The sequence below is a fragment of the Myxine glutinosa genome, chromosome 3 (genome assembly GCF_964187855.1).
Source record: "Myxine glutinosa chromosome 3, kmMyxGlut1.1, whole genome shotgun sequence".
Taxonomy (NCBI): domain Eukaryota; kingdom Metazoa; phylum Chordata; class Myxini; order Myxiniformes; family Myxinidae; genus Myxine; species Myxine glutinosa.
Window position 1 is genome coordinate 135,833,497 of NC_136263.1, and position 19,186 is coordinate 135,852,682.

Genomic DNA, 19,186 nt, shown 5'->3' on the forward strand with positions numbered 1-19,186 from the left:
TCTCCAAGACAATCTTAAATACTCTCCAAGACAATCTTAAATGCTCTCCGAGACAATCTTAAATACTCTCCGAGACAATCTTAAATGCTCTCCGAGACAATCTTAAATACTCTCCGAGACAATCTTAAATACTCTCCTAGGCAATCTTAAATGCTCTCCAAGACAATCTTAAATACTCTCCAAGACAATCTTAAATGCTCTCCAAGACAATCATAAATACTCTCCGAGACAATCTTAAATGCTCTCCTAGACAATCTTAAATGCTCTCCAAGACAATCTTAAATACTCTCCGAGACAATCTTAAATACTCTCCTAGACAATCTTAAATGCTCTCCAAGACAATCTTAAATACTCTCCAAGACAATCTTAAATGCTCTCCTAGACAATCTTAAATACTCTCCTAGACAATCATAAATACTCTCCCAGACAATCTCAAATACTCTCCGAGACAATCTTAAATGCTCTCCAAGACAATCTAAAATACTCTCCAAGACAATCTTAAATACTCTCCAAGACAATCTTAAATGCTCTCCAAGACAATCTTAAATACTCTCCAAGACAATCGTAAATACTCTCCGAGACAATCTTAAATGCTCTCCAAGACAATCTTAAATGCTCTCCGAGACAATCTTAAATACTCTCCGAGACAATCTTAAATACTCTCCTAGGCAATCTTAAATGCTCTCCAAGACAATCTTAAATACTCTCCAAGACAATCTCAAATGCTCTCCTAGACAATCTTAAATGCTCTCCAAGACAATCTTAAATACTCTCCGAGACAATCTTAAATACTCTCCTAGACAATCTTAAATGCTCTCCAAGACAATCTTAAATACTCTCCAAGACAATCTTAAATGCTCTCCTAGACAATCTTAAATACTCTCCTAGACAATCATAAATACTCTCCCAGACAATCTCAAATACTCTCCGAGACAATCTTAAATGCTCTCCAAGACAATCTAAAATACTCTCCAAGACAATCTTAAATACTCTCCAAGACAATCTTAAATGCTCTCCAAGACAATCTTAAATACTCTCCAAGACAATCTTAAATACTCTCCGAGACAATCTTAAATGCTCTCCAAGACAATCTTAAATACTCTCCGAGACAATCTTAAGTGCTCTCCTAGACAATCTTAAATACTCTCCTAGACAATCTTAAATACTCTCCTAGACAATTTCAAATACTCTCCGAGACAATCTTAAATGCTTTCCGAGAGAATCTTAAATACTCTCCGAGACAATCTTAAATACTCTCTGAGACAATCTTAAATACTCTCCTAGACAATCTTAAATACTCTCCAAGACAATCTTAAATACTCTACTAGACAATCTTAAACACTCTCCGAGACAATCTTAAATACTCTCCTAGGCAATCTTAAATACTCTCCGAGACGATCTTAAATACTCTCCTAGGCAATCTTAAATACTCTCCGAGACGATCTTAAATGCTCTCCGAGACAATCTTATATACTCTCCTAGACAATCTTAAATACTCTCCTAGACAATCTTAAATACTCTCATAGACAATCTTAAATACTCTCCTAGACAATCTTAAATACTCTCCTAGACAATCTTAAATACTCTCCTAGACAATCTTAAATACTCTCCTAGACAATCTTAAATACTCTCCTAGACAATCTTAAATACTCTCCTAGACAATCTTAAATACTCTCCTAGACAATCTTAAATACTCTCCTCGACAATCTTAAATGCTCTCCTAGACTATCTTAAATACTCTCCTAGACAATCTTAAATACTCTCCGAGACGATCTTAAATGCTCTCCGAGACAATCTTAAATATTAAATACGCTCCTAGACAATCTTAAATACTCTCCTAGACAATCTTAAATACTCTCCTCAACAATCTTAAATGCTCTCCTAGACTATCTTAAATACTCTCCTAGACAATCTTAAATACTCTCCAAGACAATCTTAAATACTCTCCAAGACAATCTTAAATGCTCTCCAAGACAATCTTAAATACTCTCCAAGACAATCTTAAATACTCTCCGAGACAATCTTAAATGCTCTCCAAGACAATCTTAAATACTCTCCGAGACAATCTTAAGTGCTCTCCTAGACAATCTTAAATACTCTCCTAGACAATCTTAAATACTCTCCTAGACAATCTCAAATACTCTCCGAGACAATCTTAAATGCTTTCCGAGAGAATCTTAAATACTCTCCGAGACAATCTTAAATACTCTCCTAGACAATATTAAATACTCTCCTAGACAATCTTAAATACTCTCCAAGACAATCTTAAATACTCTACTAGACAATCTTAAACACTCTCCTAGACAATCTTAAATACTCTGAGACAATCTTAAATACTCTCCTAGGCAATCTTAAATACTCTCCGAGACGATCTTAAATGCTCTCCGAGACAATCTTATATACTCTCCTAGACAATCTTAAATACTCTCCTAGACAATCTTAAATACTCTCCTAGACAATCTTAAATACTCTCCTAGACAATCTTAAATACTCTCCTAGACAATCTTAAATACTCTCCTAGACAATCTTAAATACTCTCCTAGACAATCTTAAATACTCTCCTAGACAATCTTAAATACTCTCCTAGACAATCTTAAATACTCTCCTCGACAATCTTAAATGCTCTCCTAGACTATCTTAAATACTCTCCTAGACAATCTTAAATACTCTCCGAGACGATCTTAAATGCTCTCCGAGACAATCTTAAATATTAAATACTCTCCTAGACAATCTTAAATACTCTCCTAGACAATCTTAAATATTAAATACTCTCCTAGACAATGTTAAATACTCTCCCAGACAATCTTAAATACTCTCCTAGGCAATCTTAAATGCTCTCCTAGACAATCTTAAATACTCTCTTGGCAATCTTAAATGCTCTCCTAGACAATCTTAAATACTCTCCAAGACAATCTTAAATATTCTCCTAGACAATCTTAAATACTCTCCTATAAGGGGAAACCAACAAAAAATTCCAGGAGAGCATGACATTCAGGAAGTAATCCTGTGGTGGAAACAGCACTCTCTGGGCCTTTTTCATTTTTGCCAAAAAACGTTTTTGGCTTTGTGGTGCTTTTGTTTTCTCTGCCCTGCGGACATTCTTGCGATTTTGATTATTAAGGATTCTAACAACTACAAACGGTTTCTTATTAGGAAAATACTATTTTAGTCCATCAATACTATCCAGGAACCTTAATATTAGCATGAAATCAAACTGTATATCAAATGGCAAAAACTCAGGTGATATCACCTCATATGTGTGAAAGAAGGGGCAGATTAATTAATTAATTAATAGCTTCTTTATAATCTGGGGCCGACAGGATGTCCTCGAGGTACGCACATTCGCCTCGAGTCTGTCTAGCCAGGTATAAACGGTCATTTCGGTGTTTTCATAGGCAGAGTGATTCACCAATGTGTGTGCCACCCCTCGGATGGATGTTAAAGTGGGAGTCCCGTCTGCCAGCATGGGTTGGTGGACGTTAAAGATCCCATGGTGTCCTTCGCAAAGAGTATGCGAGTATCGCCGGCACTATGGCCAAATTCCCAATTCCTGCCCTAACTAGGCGAATGTCAGGCCTGGCCAGCCGGTTCGTGAAAGACTTGGGCCAAGCTTCCCCCGGCCGACCCCACAAGATAATAGTAGCTGTTAAAGAGCAACAAGAACAAAAACTTTTTTATAAGCTGCTTGTTGATGTTGCTGTTGTTGTTGATTTGCATTAGAGATTTACTGTCTTTTACATTAGGATAATATTGAACGACTGTGCTATTTTGGCTTGTTTTAATTTTTTTAAATCTCTGCACATGTAATTGCAAAAATTTGTCAAAAGGTCATTATTCTGTACGCAGATGCTTCCATCGCCAACTCTCCTGCGGTATAATTTCTGTTGATGCAAGAGTTGTTGCCGCATTTTGTTGTTGTTTACAGTGACCTCAGCAACAACCAAATCATGGAAATTGCTGCAAATGCTTTTCAGGGCCTGCGCTTCCTCAATTCCCTGTGAGTTATGTCAGTTTATGTCAGGGGTTATTTCCTGCCGGACCATTTTCCAGCCCCCTCGGCTGCCATTGCCTCACTCACTCACCACAATGTCGGAGCCTTACAACCGCACCTAATTTGAGGGGTCATGCGTGTTTGTCTGTTAACCTCACAATAAATCCCAAAGCACACCGCCTACTGCCGTGTGCTCATTGAAAGACTGGATGTCATGAGGCCAGACTGTTCACGTGTTTGAGCCGAGCAATAATTCAGACTGTGTGTAAAGATTATGCAAAGGGAGCATTTACAAGATGTTGAAGCAGATAAAAGAGATGCATTTGAAATGAACGTACTTCTTTCCATTTGAAATTGTCCTTAATTACGGTTTCAAGCTATATATTTACAAGAGTGGCGCCAGCCTTTTCAAAGCCCTGGATATTCATTTGAGTTTCAGACATCAGGATTCGCTCAGTTACCATGTGGTTTGTGTTTTAAGAAACATTGGATGCGGGAGGAAGAGTGGAAAAGGGACTTTTAGAAACAATAATGTTAATTGAATCTGAGCTTTGAACTCCACAATATACGAGATGCTCCCATTCTCTGGTCTTTTTGCAGCGTTCTCTATGGAAACAAGATCACAGATTTACCAATGGGACTTTTCAGTGGTCTCTATTCCCTGCAATTATTGTGAGTACATCTGTAAACTGCATTGATCTTTACTGTTAGATACAAACATTTCTCTTTAATAGGTCAATCTTCAGCACTCAGTGATAGCATTCTTGTGGACAGACTTTACAAGATACTTCTTGCAGGAAAATGGGTTACATGTTTATGTAAACCACGTGCTATTTTTCTTTAACAATTATAACGCATTTTTCCAGCGCAGTCCTTTCTTCTAATGCATCTGCATCTGTATTTACACTGCAGAAGTTTTAGGAAGTTCCTGAAAACTACTCAAAAAGGACAATGACCCTGAGAATCTTGGTTTGGGCTGCAGCCCAACATCCACCCTCGCTTTGGGCCCAGTGTAACATTCGTGACCGAATCTGAGTACCATTGCAGGCTTGCCACAGTGGAATCCTTTGCAGTGACCTTGAGCACACTGAACCATTAAGTTGTCATTAGAGGCTATTTTGTGATGCTGATCAGCATGAAAGAGAGACCCAATATTCCCACTCCCCTTCACTGCATTGTGGTATGTATGTATGTATATATATATATATATATATATATATATATATATATATATATATATATATATATATATATATATATATATATATATATATATGTATATGTGTGTATGTATATGTATATTATTTCATGATTCTCCTGCAAGTGCTGTTTCAGATATTGCACATGAGTTTTCTTCCCCACATCAATAAGTTGCACATTATTTATGTGCCCCAGAGGATTTTAACAGTGACATTATTAATGTATCTGTGGCACAAGCTGGGACAGATATCGGATGGAATAATCGATGCAAAATTGGCCAAACTGCAAGAAATGATTCTCTTTTGGATGCTTCAATTGATACCGGGTATAAGAAATTACCTGACAGGATATCGTAGAGATATGTGCAACTTGCCTCTGAGCTATGTAGCCTGAGTTTGAATCTCAACCCAGCTATAAACTACGACATTATTTCTAGTATTTTTTGCATAAATTTTCAATTGAAATATTGTTTGATGTTTAATAATCCTATTCCTCCAAATTTAAATCTAAGCTCACTCGCACACTCATGTTTTCAATTCCGTAATTGCTTTAATACCATTTTTTCCCCCCAGCAATAAGCAATTATATTGATATATGTATGAATAAATAAACAAATACATGGATGGATAAAGATAAATAAAAATAAATATAAAGATAAATATCTTATCCACAGGAATGTACTTTTTGTGTATTTTATTTCCACACAGGATGGTAATGTTACAGTATTTATTTATTTATCTATTTATCCTTTTTCTCATACAATTGTGATGGCTTCCATATGCAAATCTGTCCCTTAATTTTTACAATGACTTTTCAATGGTCTCTTCAGAAACATTATCTTACCTTTGCTCATCATAGCTATAATGCTGTTGGCCATTCCAATTGCCACGGGAGCTGCATGCACCCTGTGAGATCACGAGTGAGTGCTTGACATTGAACTTGCTCAAATTAACATCTTAGTTGTTGTTGTTGTTGTTGTTGTTGTTGCATAGCCCTGAACAGTTTTTTCAAACAAGCCCACTGAATAGAGACAGCCGATCGATCTCGCAGGAACGACCCAGAGATCCCCCACATCCAAGATGGTGTACCCACACCTTCACAAAATCAGGGGCACGACAGAGTTAGAGAGAGAGAGAGAGAGATAGAGACAGAGACAGAGACAGAGACAGAGAGAGAGAGAGAGAAGAGAAGAGAAGAGAAGAGAAGAGAAGAGAAGAGAAAAAAGAAACAGAGACAAGAGGGAAAGGGCCAGTCCATGGGGACCGATTGGCACTCTGACCATGACTGCGCTGTCATGATGAATCCGCGCAGCAGGGAAGAATGGGAAAGATTTGGCCGCCAACTTATGTTGGGGGGTACAACCACTGCGATGAGGCGTCCCCCATAGTTGATTAACATCTTAATTGGATTCAATGCTGCTCCCCCGTCTACTAGAGTTCTAAGGTTTGGTATTTCTGGGGGAGGGCAAAGTACTGACTGCTTCAGTCATCTCTGTGATTCTGCAGACTTCAGGGTTCATTGAGTTCAGGGGATGGAGAAGCTGGCTATTTACTCACCTTTTTTCTTCATAATCTCCTTATCTCTGGCCCTCTACGCCTACATTTTCATATCCCGCTCAGGATGGAGGAGGTGTGGCTGATGCAGATCTTGATCTGACTGTATTTTTTACCATCTTCAATGAACACCCTCACCTACACCTTGGCCGCATGCCTAACCCAGTTGACATTTTCACCACCCACGCTTAGTTTCACTGCCCCAAATTATTTTCTGTTCCACTGAACTTCTCCGTGGTCTTTTATCTCCCTCTAATATGTGGAAGTCGTTTGTATATGCCATATGACTGCTGGCATGAGGCTTTGTGTTAATTTGTTTGTTTTCTTTCTTTTATTTCATTCAAATTTTTGTCATTGACAAATTCTCAACAGAAAAAACAAAGTCGATTCCATTATCACTGCAGGCTATTTGTTATCTCGTGTACTATTTCACTTTCATTTGTTCATATTGGAAAATTGTCCATGTTTCACTTGCACCATTCCAGGATAAAGCTTAGACAATAATACTAAGTAGGTTCCTTTGTGTATCTACGCTCTGTCTTGAAAACACCTGCACACTGTGGTTTTACTGTATATACCAGTATATGTATCTGTAGAAGGAAATTTGTTTTGGCCTGCTCCTCATCCCAGCACGTTTAAGCAGCATAGCAAAGACCAAAGCATGAATCTACCCCAGTTCCTGAGCAGTAGGTGGTTGATGAAAAGTTAGCCACCATGGAGAGCTTTCCCAACCTCTATCCAGTGGCATGGGTTATTCTGTATCCTTAAACGTATGCCCCACCACCCAGCCCAGCGTGAAAGTGCTTCTGTTTCACCATGCCTTTGCCTGCGGGCGAGTTTGGATCATCATACCCAGAGTTCAGCCCTGCGTTCTACCGGCCAGCCTTCCCGTCAATTGGAAACACCCCACACGGTGACTGTCATCGACTTTATGAGGTCTCTTCCTTTCATCCCAACTCAGGTTAATGATGGCTTTGAAAAGTTCTGGGGCTAAGGCAACAGAAAGAAATGGGATAGCTTAAACAGGACCTTGAAGTTTTAAAACTGCTTACTTTCCTTGGGTTTTACCAGGTTTTTTGAATAATTAACCATTTTGCGAAAATAACAGCAACCTACAAAAAGAAGAAATTATTCACTCTGGCCTTGTATATACTTCTGAATACAGGGATTTCATTATAGTCCGGCAGCTAAGTTAAATATAGCATAACAATTGTGCATTTTGTGAGGAAATCACCAAATTTGGCACACTAGTAGACTAACATATTATGAAAAGATCTGGATATTGGGCCATCTCAGATTCAGAGATTTGATTTTTGCAAGATTTGCAGCTTTGCAAGCTGAGATTGCAACGCCAGGGACGGCCGACTCCTTCCTGCGAGCTGCCCACGTCACCCGCACAAGAAGAGCTCATCAAATCACTGCAGCGGCACTGCACATCCTGCAACACCGTGGGTATGAACGCCACTGTATGACATATGCTGATGATGCAGAAGACCTGCCTGAGTTCGAAGACTCGTGTCACCAGAGAGGAGAAGACATTCCCAACTTTCAGTACTGGGCAACTGTGCTGGAACTAGAGATGTTGGTACTGGTCTACGTGCGGTCTCTGCGGCAGGCTTCATTCACGATGTACCTTGATGCCCTGACGGAACTGGTCCCATGATTCCATGCCTTAGACCACACACACTATGCCAGGCGGGTCCCTGTTCACCTGAGGGACATGGTTGCACTCCCAATGAAGCACCCAGATGTAGCCAGATAATTCAGGGCTGGCAACTTCACTGTACAGAAGACGAAGAAGGTGTTCTCTTCGATCCCAATCGAATCGAAATCTTGCAAAAATCAAATCTCTGAATCTGAGATGGCCCAATATCCAGATCTTTTCATAATATGATAGTCTACTAGTGTGCCAAATTTGGTGCTTTCCTCACAAAATGCACAATTGTTATGCTAAGTTGCCCCACTATTATGAGCTAATGTTTAATTATTTTATAACTCCTAATTATAAACCAAGGAATTTTTATTTTTCCCTTCTGATATACCTTTGCTGTATTTACCATCTCCAATGTAGACAGAGCAATCAATGATTGCAGACCCTCGCCAGGATGTGTTTTTAGTGGATTTTAAGGCTTTTATGTTAAAAACAAATATGGCGGCCGAACCATGTGACCGATGACGTCATCATTACTTTTTTTCTCCACCAATTTATCCCTAGATGATGCTCAAGAAATTTCATCTCGATTGGATGAAGTTTTGTACTTATAGAATTATGACGTCATAATGGAGGCACAAATGACATCATCATTAACATATTTTTTCCCCATGGAGAGTTCTTTGCAATGAGCCATGTCTCAATTTTTTGAGACAACTGAAACTTTCAGAGATATAACACTTTAACACTTTCAGAGATATAGAGGTGCAAACTTTTTTGTTTTTTCCAAGATGGCGGCCGAATCACGTGACCTATGACGTCATAATTATCATTAAAAAATTATACAGAAGGATGTGCACCTTTGGTTGAAATTTCCTGTCAATTGGACCAAAGGTTGCCGAGAAAATCGTATTTATTCTGTGCGGACAGACAGACAAACAAACAGACAAACAGACAAACAAACAAACAAACAAATAAACAGACAAACAGACAAAGAAACAAACTAATAAACAGACATACAAACAAATAAACAGACAAACAAACAGACAAACAAACAAACAGACAGACAAATAAACAGACAAACAAACAAACAGATAAACAAACAGACAAACAAATAAACAGACAAACAAACAAATAAACAGACAAACAGACAAAGAAACAAACATACAAACAAACAAACAAACAGACACACAAACAAACAGACACACAAACAAACAAACAAACAGACAAACAAACAAATAAACAGACAAACAAACAGACAGACAAACAAACAGACAAACAAACAGACACACAAACAAACAAACACACAAACAGACAAACAAACAAATAAACAGACAGACAAATAAACAGACAAACAAACAAACAGATAAACAAACAGACAAACAAATAAACAGACAAACAGACAAAGAAACAAATAAACAGACAAACAGACAAACAAACAGACAAACAAACAAATAAACAGACAAACAGACAAAGAAACAAACATACAAACAAACAAACAGACAAACAAACAGACACACAAACAAACAAACAGACAAACAAACAAATAAACAGACAAACAAATAAACAGACAAACAAACAGACAAACAAGCAAACAAACAGACAAACAAACAAATAAACAGACAAACGGACCCAAATGCAATACACTCTCCTCCTGCGGGGGTAAAAATGGCCAAACAGGCCACACAGAAAGAGCGTTAACTTCAGGTACTTCAGGACAATGAAGCAAGCTTTGTTTGTAAGCCAACTTGATTTTAATTCTTACTCCATAAACAAACTAACCTCATCAAATCAAGTGTGTGCAAATCTGTCTTTTCTCATTTGTGTTGGCTAAATGCAATACAACGGTAACACTTGTATCTGCTTCACAAGGTGTGAAAATTCACAGGTATATTTCTTTTCATTCCCAAGAATAGACAAAAAGTTCAATCCAGTCAAATACCATCCAATCATTCTCCTCCCAATCATTAGCACCTATCCTTCATTGAGTATCTTGTATAAATGATTTGCCTCATTGGTGCCAAATTGGGCTTTTGCAAAAACCACTACGTACGTTCCAGACTTGGTCACAGCACTGATCTGACCCCAGGTGACCCAAGAGCAGAATGCTAGGAGAGAGATCAGTTTTACTGCCCTTGACATCGAGGCAGTATTTTATTTGGTCAAAACCATGAAGGCCTGACCCTACCTCACACAAGCAGAAAGAGAGTAACACTGAAGGCCACGCAGATAATGAGTTGAGGTTATTTTCATGTCAAGGTGGATCTCCTTACCTCACATGGTGGAGATTTTCATTATGATTGGAACTTCTGGCAGCAAGAATCAGCCAGAGAAAGCAATTGGTAGCAAGAAGGTAAAACAATGCTGCCTTGATATTACTGTTTTGGAACACAGATCCTCCAAATGTGCACAGCAGTAGAGGCCATCATGAAGTACGAGTCTCTGGAGTCACTCATATGCAGGAGTTATTATCACATTAGTGCAATAAAAACACGCAACAGAAAACATCATTTACATCTTGTTAATTCAACTTTTTAAAATAAGCATTATCTCCCTCTGCCTCACAAGAACAACTATTCAAAACTAAACTGGGAGTGCTATGCACAGTACTTTCTTTACACCATCATCAAATGTTCTGCTCTGAATAAAATGAATGTGCCACCGACAACGATACACCGTTATGTGGTTTCCTTTGTGTATATAAAGCACGTTGCTCTGAATGATATTCGGTCTTGTGCTCTACCTCTTATGGCTGGAGTACCGTGGGGCAGAATTTTGAGACTAATCTCATTCATGGTCCACACAAAAGACCTCTCTGCTTCCCTGGATAACTTTTTTGTTGATTACTCCACCTTCCAAGAGGCAGGCTCCTGTAGCATCTCTCTCTGCAGATCTGAAAAGCAAGTCACTGGCCAGCTATCTGGAACATGGTAATCCAGAAATAATCCCACGCTTACACTTTATCCTTTCATAATGATCAGGAAGGTTTGGCTATTTAACCCTCTCCCTCCCAAAGTTTACTTCCTGATCCACCCCTGGAAGTGATCCAGACTCCAGACATCCTGGACCTCACTATAATTCATAACCTGTCTTAAGAGGACCATATCTCCGAACTGAAGGCCACACATCATTCCAGAACACACACCCAATTACCCTCCCTAAGTCTAGGATGGAGGCTTTCATTCCATGTTTGGTCACATCTGTGGAACTGACTCCTTGTGTATTTTGTCTCATGCTCTTCCCTCAATTTTTCAAGTCTACTTCCCATTTCCACCTTCTAGTTAGTTTCTCCTCTATGCCTACTTTATATTTTTGAATTAGTAAATTCTTGATCTTTACCTCCGCCACTAAAGGTGGATGGAGGTTATGTCTGTTTGTTTGGAGGTTATGTCACCCCTGTCTGTTTGTTTGTTTGTTTGTTTGTTTGTGAACAAAATATCTCAAAAAGTTGTGGACGGATTCGGACGAAATTTGGTAGAGATGTAGTGATTAGATTTTGGTGAAGATCCGGATTCGGATCCGGCTATTAGAAGTTTAAAGTGATTCTTCACCATTGGGAGATAGGGCCAAAAACGATATATAGCAGGATATCTCAAAACGTGGTCGACGGATTTGGATGAAACTTGGTGGACAGGTTGGGTGTCTGACAAGGACAAATATATTCGATTTTGGTGAAGATCTGAAAATGGATTCGGATATGAGAATTATTTAATTTTTGATGAAATTTTGATTCTTCACCATTGAGTGATATGGCCAACCAGGCGGAGGTATGTTCTCTACTGAATGTCATTCTAGTTACCCTGTGCTCGTGAAGCGAAAAGCGGGGTTAAGCAATCGTGTGCGTACGTGTGCCGTGTGCCGTATGTGTGACGTTTGCTGGGCCGTGTCTGTATTAAAAAAATTCATTTTCTCGGCAACCGTTGGTCCGATTGACATTAAATTTTACCGTAGGAGCGCCTCTGCCTGTAGATTTTTTTTGCTGATAATTATGACGTCATAGGTCACGTTGTACGAACGCCATCTTGGAAAAACGTTACACCTCTATATCTCCCAAACCGCTTAATGGAAAAATTGAAACATGGCTGATTGTCAAGTCCCCCATGGGGAATAAAATATGTTAATGATTATGTCATAGGTGCCTCCATTATGACGTCATAATTCGACAAGTACAAAACTTCATCCGATCAATATGAAATTTATTGAGCGTCATCTAGAGATAAATTGGTGGAGAAAGAAATGATGACGTCATCAGTCACATGGTTTGGCGGCCATATTTGTTTTAACACAAAAGCCTTTAAAAACACTAAAAACACGTCCTGGCGAGGGTCGGCAATCTCTGATTGCTCTTTCTTGTTGTATATGCAATCATAAAAGGATTACAAAACACATGTTCCCTTCATTTTTTTAGCTTTTGAAAAATAATAATTTTGGTTTATGTTCTTCAAGACAATAATAATCAGTAGCTATATTTTGTCCATTTCATTGTTTCTGAGCTTTTGTCATGAAATATGAGTGCTGTGCTGTCTTGTTCATTTATATCTAATGCACTTTCACGTATGTTCGTTATAATTAAGAAACTCGTTTTAAACCATTGTTTTTGGCAACTTATAATTGATAATTTTAGAAAATAATTGAGATCTTATATCTCAAGAACACCACCTTCATGAGTAAATCAACTCGTGGCTGGCAGGTTACTGAATGCGAACAAGATAAGCTGTATCCGCGTCGACGGATTCGAACATCTGCAGAACCTGCAGCTCCTGTCCCTCTACGACAACAAGCTGCAAACTCTGGGCAAGGGCACCTTCAACCCTCTTCGCCACATGAAAACGCTGTGAGCACTATCTGATGAAAAATTATTTTTTGTCTTTATTGGCAGGCCATGTCCACACTCCCCTTTTGTATGACCAGAGCTCTTGTCTGCAATTGTTTAGAGTTGTAAACCCTCGCTTGGTAACAATAGATGGCTCATGACGTGGTGGTGCGTGATAAAAGAGAACTCTTATTTTCCAACACAATTTTCTGTGAAAACTATGGTAAATTGGGCACTATTTAAGTCCTGCACTAAGTTAAACGGTTGTTACTGCCTTTTCCTTTGGATGCATTTCAACCGCTATTGAAAACTCTCATGGTATCAGATCTGAAAACAAATCCATAAAATGCATAATTTTTCAGGCATGCCTGATTTTAACGAATACCCGATGCTCTACCCTCTAACAGGCACCTGGCCCAGAACCCTCTCATTTGCGACTGCCACCTGCGCTGGCTTGCTGAGTATCTGCACACAAACCCCATTGAGACGAGCGGCACTCGTTGCGCCAGCCCAAGACGTCTTGCAAACAAGCGCATTGGGCAGATCAAAAGCAGAAAGATGCGATGCTCCGGTATTTAGCTAACCAATATTTGTTTTATTTATTTATTTATATCTGCATACAAAGTCTCCTCTCAATATTATATTAGGCCAGCTGTCAATGTCATCACTTTTTGTAACTCCCGTATTGTTTTCTTCTTTCAGCTAAGGAGAAGTATACTCTCCCAGGTATGTTCCTCTGCAAGACAAAGCTCAAAATTTGCTGGTATGATCAAAGGGATCGGCTTGAAAAACAGACAATAATTTGTTTAAAGCAAATAAAGATGTGCAAGCTGAGGATAAAAACCTTTATGGCATCACACATACCTGCAATACTCACCTGCTCCCTCAATCCACTCTTTCTGCTTTTATCATCGCTGTTGCCTGCACTCATTCCTCAGGCCAGCCTCCTGGACTGATTCAACGCAAGCTCTGCGTGGCTTGCCCTTGTGCTTGATCTAACCATGCGATGGCGAGGTATAGGAACACCGTGGTTCTGTCAAGCACCGCGGCAGGCTGCGCCATGTTGTCACACACAAGCACACACTGAGACTCTTTGTTTGGGGTTTTTGCCGGACTTACTTAGCAGATCCTCAGCGCAAAAATGATGTTAGCTCATTATTTTGTCACATTATAAACCTGTAATGTAGGAAAGGTGGTTTAATGTATCAGAGTATTTTCATGGTTTTCTTATCTTTGGTTTGTGTGTGTTTTTGGCTGGTTGGGAAGCATTCGCTCGAATTGCTTCACCAGCTTCGTTTATCATCACCAACATCCCTAGCTTTTTTAAGTAGAAGGAGTTGTTTTTTTAAGTTTAAGTGGAAGTTGAAGGAAACGTGGTTTCCTTTTGTTATTGTCCTACTGCGGGCACCGTCATGTCTGTTCTGCATTGATCCCAACTTCCTCTGTAGGAACAGAGGGCCAACATGGCCATGCTGGTGGCTCATGCTTCATGGACATGTTGTGCCCTGAAAACTGTCGTTGTGAAGACACCATGGTTGACTGCTCAGGCCAACGGCTCACCAAGATCCGTGGCCAGTTTCCTCTGTACACTACAGACCTGTAAGTGTTTTGTCAATGCTTATGTCTTCCAGATTTGTGACGAAAGATCTATCTCGTAGTCTTCAACTTGGCTTATTTTATAAATGTAGATTAAACACTGTTTAAGCCATTTAAGCCATATCTCCTGGGCAGTGACAAAAGTGGAACTACTTAGATCTCATACAAGGCTGAAAAACACACACATTTGTTTGCTGACTCTGTATTTTTTTTAATACAAGGCACATGTGGAAGAACTAGGACACAGAACAGACCAGGACACAACGTAGCAAAGGGAACAGCAGGAAAAAAGGGAAATGCCAACAGCAGGACAGACAGAGAAAGTCGGTGAAGATGGACAACCAGGTCGTAACAATGAGTGAAGAAAGAACCACCTTTAGAGGCCATTTTCCCCCACAGAACAGGGGTTGGCCTTTTTCGGGCACCTTGGTCTCCTTTTTGAAGCAATGTTTTATGGCCGGATGCCCTTCCTGCCGCTAACCCCGTTAGTCACCTCTTGCGACACACAGGGAATTACCAGTGAGCTGGTACTCAATTTGCCGACCTCGGAAGGATGACAGGCTGAGTCAACCTCCCTGGCGTTAATTCAGCGATCGACCGGGATTCGTACCCAGGATCCCAAGCCGGCACCCTAACCGCTAAGCCAACACCAGGCTACAGGTTGTAACAATGAGTGGTAGGGGGGGAAACAAAGGATGAACAAGATGGATACATAAGGAAAGTTTTGAGAGGTTGGGTGTTCTATCCAGAGCCAGATTTAAGTTTAACAGCCCCTGTGACATTAGAGTAGTAAAGGTCCTCCCCCCCAACACCAACCTTGAAACGCTGTGGGAGAGACTGTGCAAGCTGAGTTTGCTGGGAAGGGGAGGAAGAGCTGAACTGAGTTACTGTGTATAGATCTATGAACATTTCACTCCAACACCTTTTAAAGCTGAAGAAGAATCAAAAGTAAAAATACTGAAGGTAAGAACAACAGGATCAGGGTTTTGAGTGGGATGTGAATGTTGTCTTGGGGGCGAGTTTAGTTTATTTTCTGCACCCAGGCCTAGTTGTTTAGCAACGCCGTCATAGATCCACTGGTGTTGTTGCTGCATCATCTTGCAATAATGTAAACCCGAAATTGGATAATTTAGGTATTTTACTAAGCAAGCCTTTTCACCTGCTTGCTTATATTTTTGTTTCTTCCACTTAGCTGCACCACTCTCCATCTTCTGGAACGGCGTCGCTGCTTCCGGAACGAATGAGTGATTATACAGGGAGAGATGCCTGGTTTTTCTGGGAGTGAGGAGGGAAATCAATTTTTTTAAATGTAAAAATAATAAAGAACTCATCATCATCATAAAATACGGGATTCAGCCTACTTTATAAAACAATTAGACATCATTCGTCAATATGACGTCATGATGCAATCCTCCAATAAAAGGTCATGTGACTCATATGTCACTCGTTTGTTCGGAATTAGTTTGTGTTTTAAATTAAACCTTGGGTTATTTGTTTTGGAACTTGAATTCCTGTCTCCTATCTTTGCTAACTTTTAGACAAAGGAATAAATAATAGAAATTTTTAAAAAAAAACTCCCACCTTTAGAGGCCATTTTCCCCCGTAGAACAGGGGTTGGCCTTTTTCGGGCACCGTGGTCCCCTTTTTGAAGCAATGTTTTATGGCCGGATGCCCTTCCTGCCGCCAACCCGCCAGCCTGCCAACCTTGCCTCTTGCGACACACAGGGAATTACCAGTGACCTGGTACTCAATTTGCCGACCTCGGAAGGATGACAGGCTGAGTCAACCTTCCTTGGCGTTAATTCAGCGATCGACCGGGATTCAAGCCCAGGATCCTAGGATCCCAAGCCGGCACCCTAATCGCTGAGCCAACACCAGGCCTGAATAAATAATAGTAGCTTTATAAATAAATTAATGTATCATGTTTTTTGTGGGCCCCCTGGAGCTTGGGCCCTGGACAAATGTCCCGTTGTTCTACCCCTAAATCCAGCCCTGGTTGTACCAGTTTTCCCAATTGAGTTTTAAGAAGCGGCTCATAATCCTGATTATTCCCACATCCCTGAAGATTAAATATATGTTGGAATTGTGCCATAGTGGTATATATCGCTAAGTCCATTGTCACCATTTTGCATATGATCTTTTTTCCCCACAGACGTTTCAACAACAACGAGCTGACGGTGTTGAAAGCTACAGGACTTTTTCGGAAGTTGAAGGAAGTCAAGCGCTTGTGAGTTTTGAGGAACTTCCTGTTGGTCCAAGTTGGTCCGAGGGAAGTTGTGTCTGAAATGGGTCGATCACTTAGCGCTCGCTACTCTAGTTTATTGTGCTGTGTTTCACTCTGAAAATACTGCAATAGGGGTACCTTACCTTTCATGACATCAGCATGTGTCACCATATCAGCTTCACATATCCATAATGTTATTACTCATTGTGAAAACGATTGTAATCTTTCGATTGCACACATTCACTGGAGGCTGAGTCAGGATTATAATTCAATGACTCCCAGCTTCATGCAAACTTAATGAAGTTCAGGTTTATCTCATGCGAGGTAATATGATCTCTCATTGCATGTCCCTTAAGTGCAGACTGAAGCAATTTGTACTTGCTTGGGATGAATCAGCATGACGTTCAGGTGTAAGAACAGCATCCTTTACAAATCGGTCTCGGTGTTTTCATTCATCCTCTCGGTGTTTTCATTCATCCTCTCGGTGTTGTCTTTCTGGCTGTTTCCTTAATTATCATCTGTACACAAACTTGTTTGTATACAGTACGAGGCCCATAACACCTGTGGGTCAGGAATGAATGAGCACCAACAGCACATTCGCCATTCGACGCAACCCTCTTACAGACATCACAATCACCATGGGCGTCGATGGGTGGGAACGGGGGGTGGGGGATTATCCCCCCCACTTTCTACTCCAATATAACATAAAATGTGTTTCTCTGTACAATCCACATGAGCCCAGATGCGGGATGTTCTCCAAATACATCTTCTTATTATGTATAAACCAATATTAACTTTCCCCAAATAAGTTATCTCTTAAATCGACACTCCGCTGGTGGGCATTATTTAATAACAGGTAGTGCTGGATTTCATTGGTCCACGTACGGAGTGCACGACGCATGCGCTAAAAATGAATCACGTGATTAGTGATTACGGAAAGTGTGATACGGGTATAGACATCCCCGCTGCAGTGCTGTGTAACTATGTTCCTTCACGTTTTCTTCCAAAGGAGCCTCTTTGCTCGCCCAAAGTGAAATTGTTAGGTAAGAGAATTTTACTTAGTTGTTACTTTGGAGAAAGTGCTAAGTGAGCCTAAATTGATTCGATTTTGGTGAAGATTCGTATATAAGATTCTTCACCATTGTGATTGAGTGATAGAGCCAAAAACGATATGTAGGATGATATTTCAAAAAGTTGTGGACGACTTGTGACAAAACTTGGTGGATGAGTTGGTTTGGCAACAAGAACAAGCCAATTGGATTTTGGGTCAGGTCCGGATCCAGATCCGACCTATCAGAGGGATACAAAACGTAAACTTTTCACCCTACCGAGGTATGCTCCCTAGTTTATAAATGTTGTAGTCCAAACTTTATAGACGTACTCACATTGTAATGGTACAGCACTGTACATACTTTATAGATGTACTCACATTGTAAAGGTACCAGCACTGTACATACTTTATAGATGTACTCACATTGTAAAGGTACCACTACCAGCACTGTAGGCTACATACTTTATGGACGTACTCACATTGTAAAGGTACCAGCACTGTACATACTTTATAGATGTACTCACATTGTAATGGTACAGCACTGTACATACTTTATGGACGTACTCACATTGTAATGGTACAGCACTGTAGGCTACATACTTTATGGACGTACTCACATTGTAATGGAACAGCACTGTACATACTTTATAGACGTACTCATATTGTTATAGTACAGCACTGTACATACTTTATAGACATACTCACATTGTAATGGTACAGCACTGTACATACTTTATAGACGTACTCACATTGTAATGGTACAGCACTGTACATACTTTATAGACGTACTCACATTGTAAAGGTACCAGCACTGTACATACTTTATAGATGTACTCACATTGTAATGGTACAGCACTGTACATACTTTATAGACGTACTCACATTGTAATGGTACAGCACTGTACATACTTTATAGATGTACTCACATTGTAATGGTACAGCACTGTACATACTTTATAGATGTACTCACATTGTAATGGTACAGCACTGTACATACTTTATAGACGTACTCACATTGTAATGGTACAGCACTGTACATACTTTATAGACGTACTCACATTGTAAAGGTACCAGCACTGTACATACTTTATAGATGTACTCACATTG

The 19,186-nt window shown here is 39.9% G+C and overlaps 1 protein-coding gene across 2 annotated transcripts in view; it reads left to right on the forward strand.

Moving 5' to 3' along the window:
* The window catches only part of LOC137423189 (slit homolog 2 protein), a 559,055-nt gene that overhangs the window by 389,082 nt on the left and 150,787 nt on the right, over window positions 1-19,186 (forward strand). For both annotated transcript variants that reach the window (XM_078774590.1, XM_078774591.1), the window contains exons 11-17: window positions 3,926-3,997; window positions 4,592-4,663; window positions 13,086-13,229; window positions 13,616-13,779; window positions 13,911-13,934; window positions 14,657-14,807; window positions 16,957-17,031. In XM_078774590.1, the coding sequence (XP_078630716.1) occupies window positions 3,926-3,997; window positions 4,592-4,663; window positions 13,086-13,229; window positions 13,616-13,779; window positions 13,911-13,934; window positions 14,657-14,807; window positions 16,957-17,031 (702 nt within the window). The remainder of the gene's footprint in view (window positions 1-3,925; window positions 3,998-4,591; window positions 4,664-13,085; window positions 13,230-13,615; window positions 13,780-13,910; window positions 13,935-14,656; window positions 14,808-16,956; window positions 17,032-19,186) is intronic.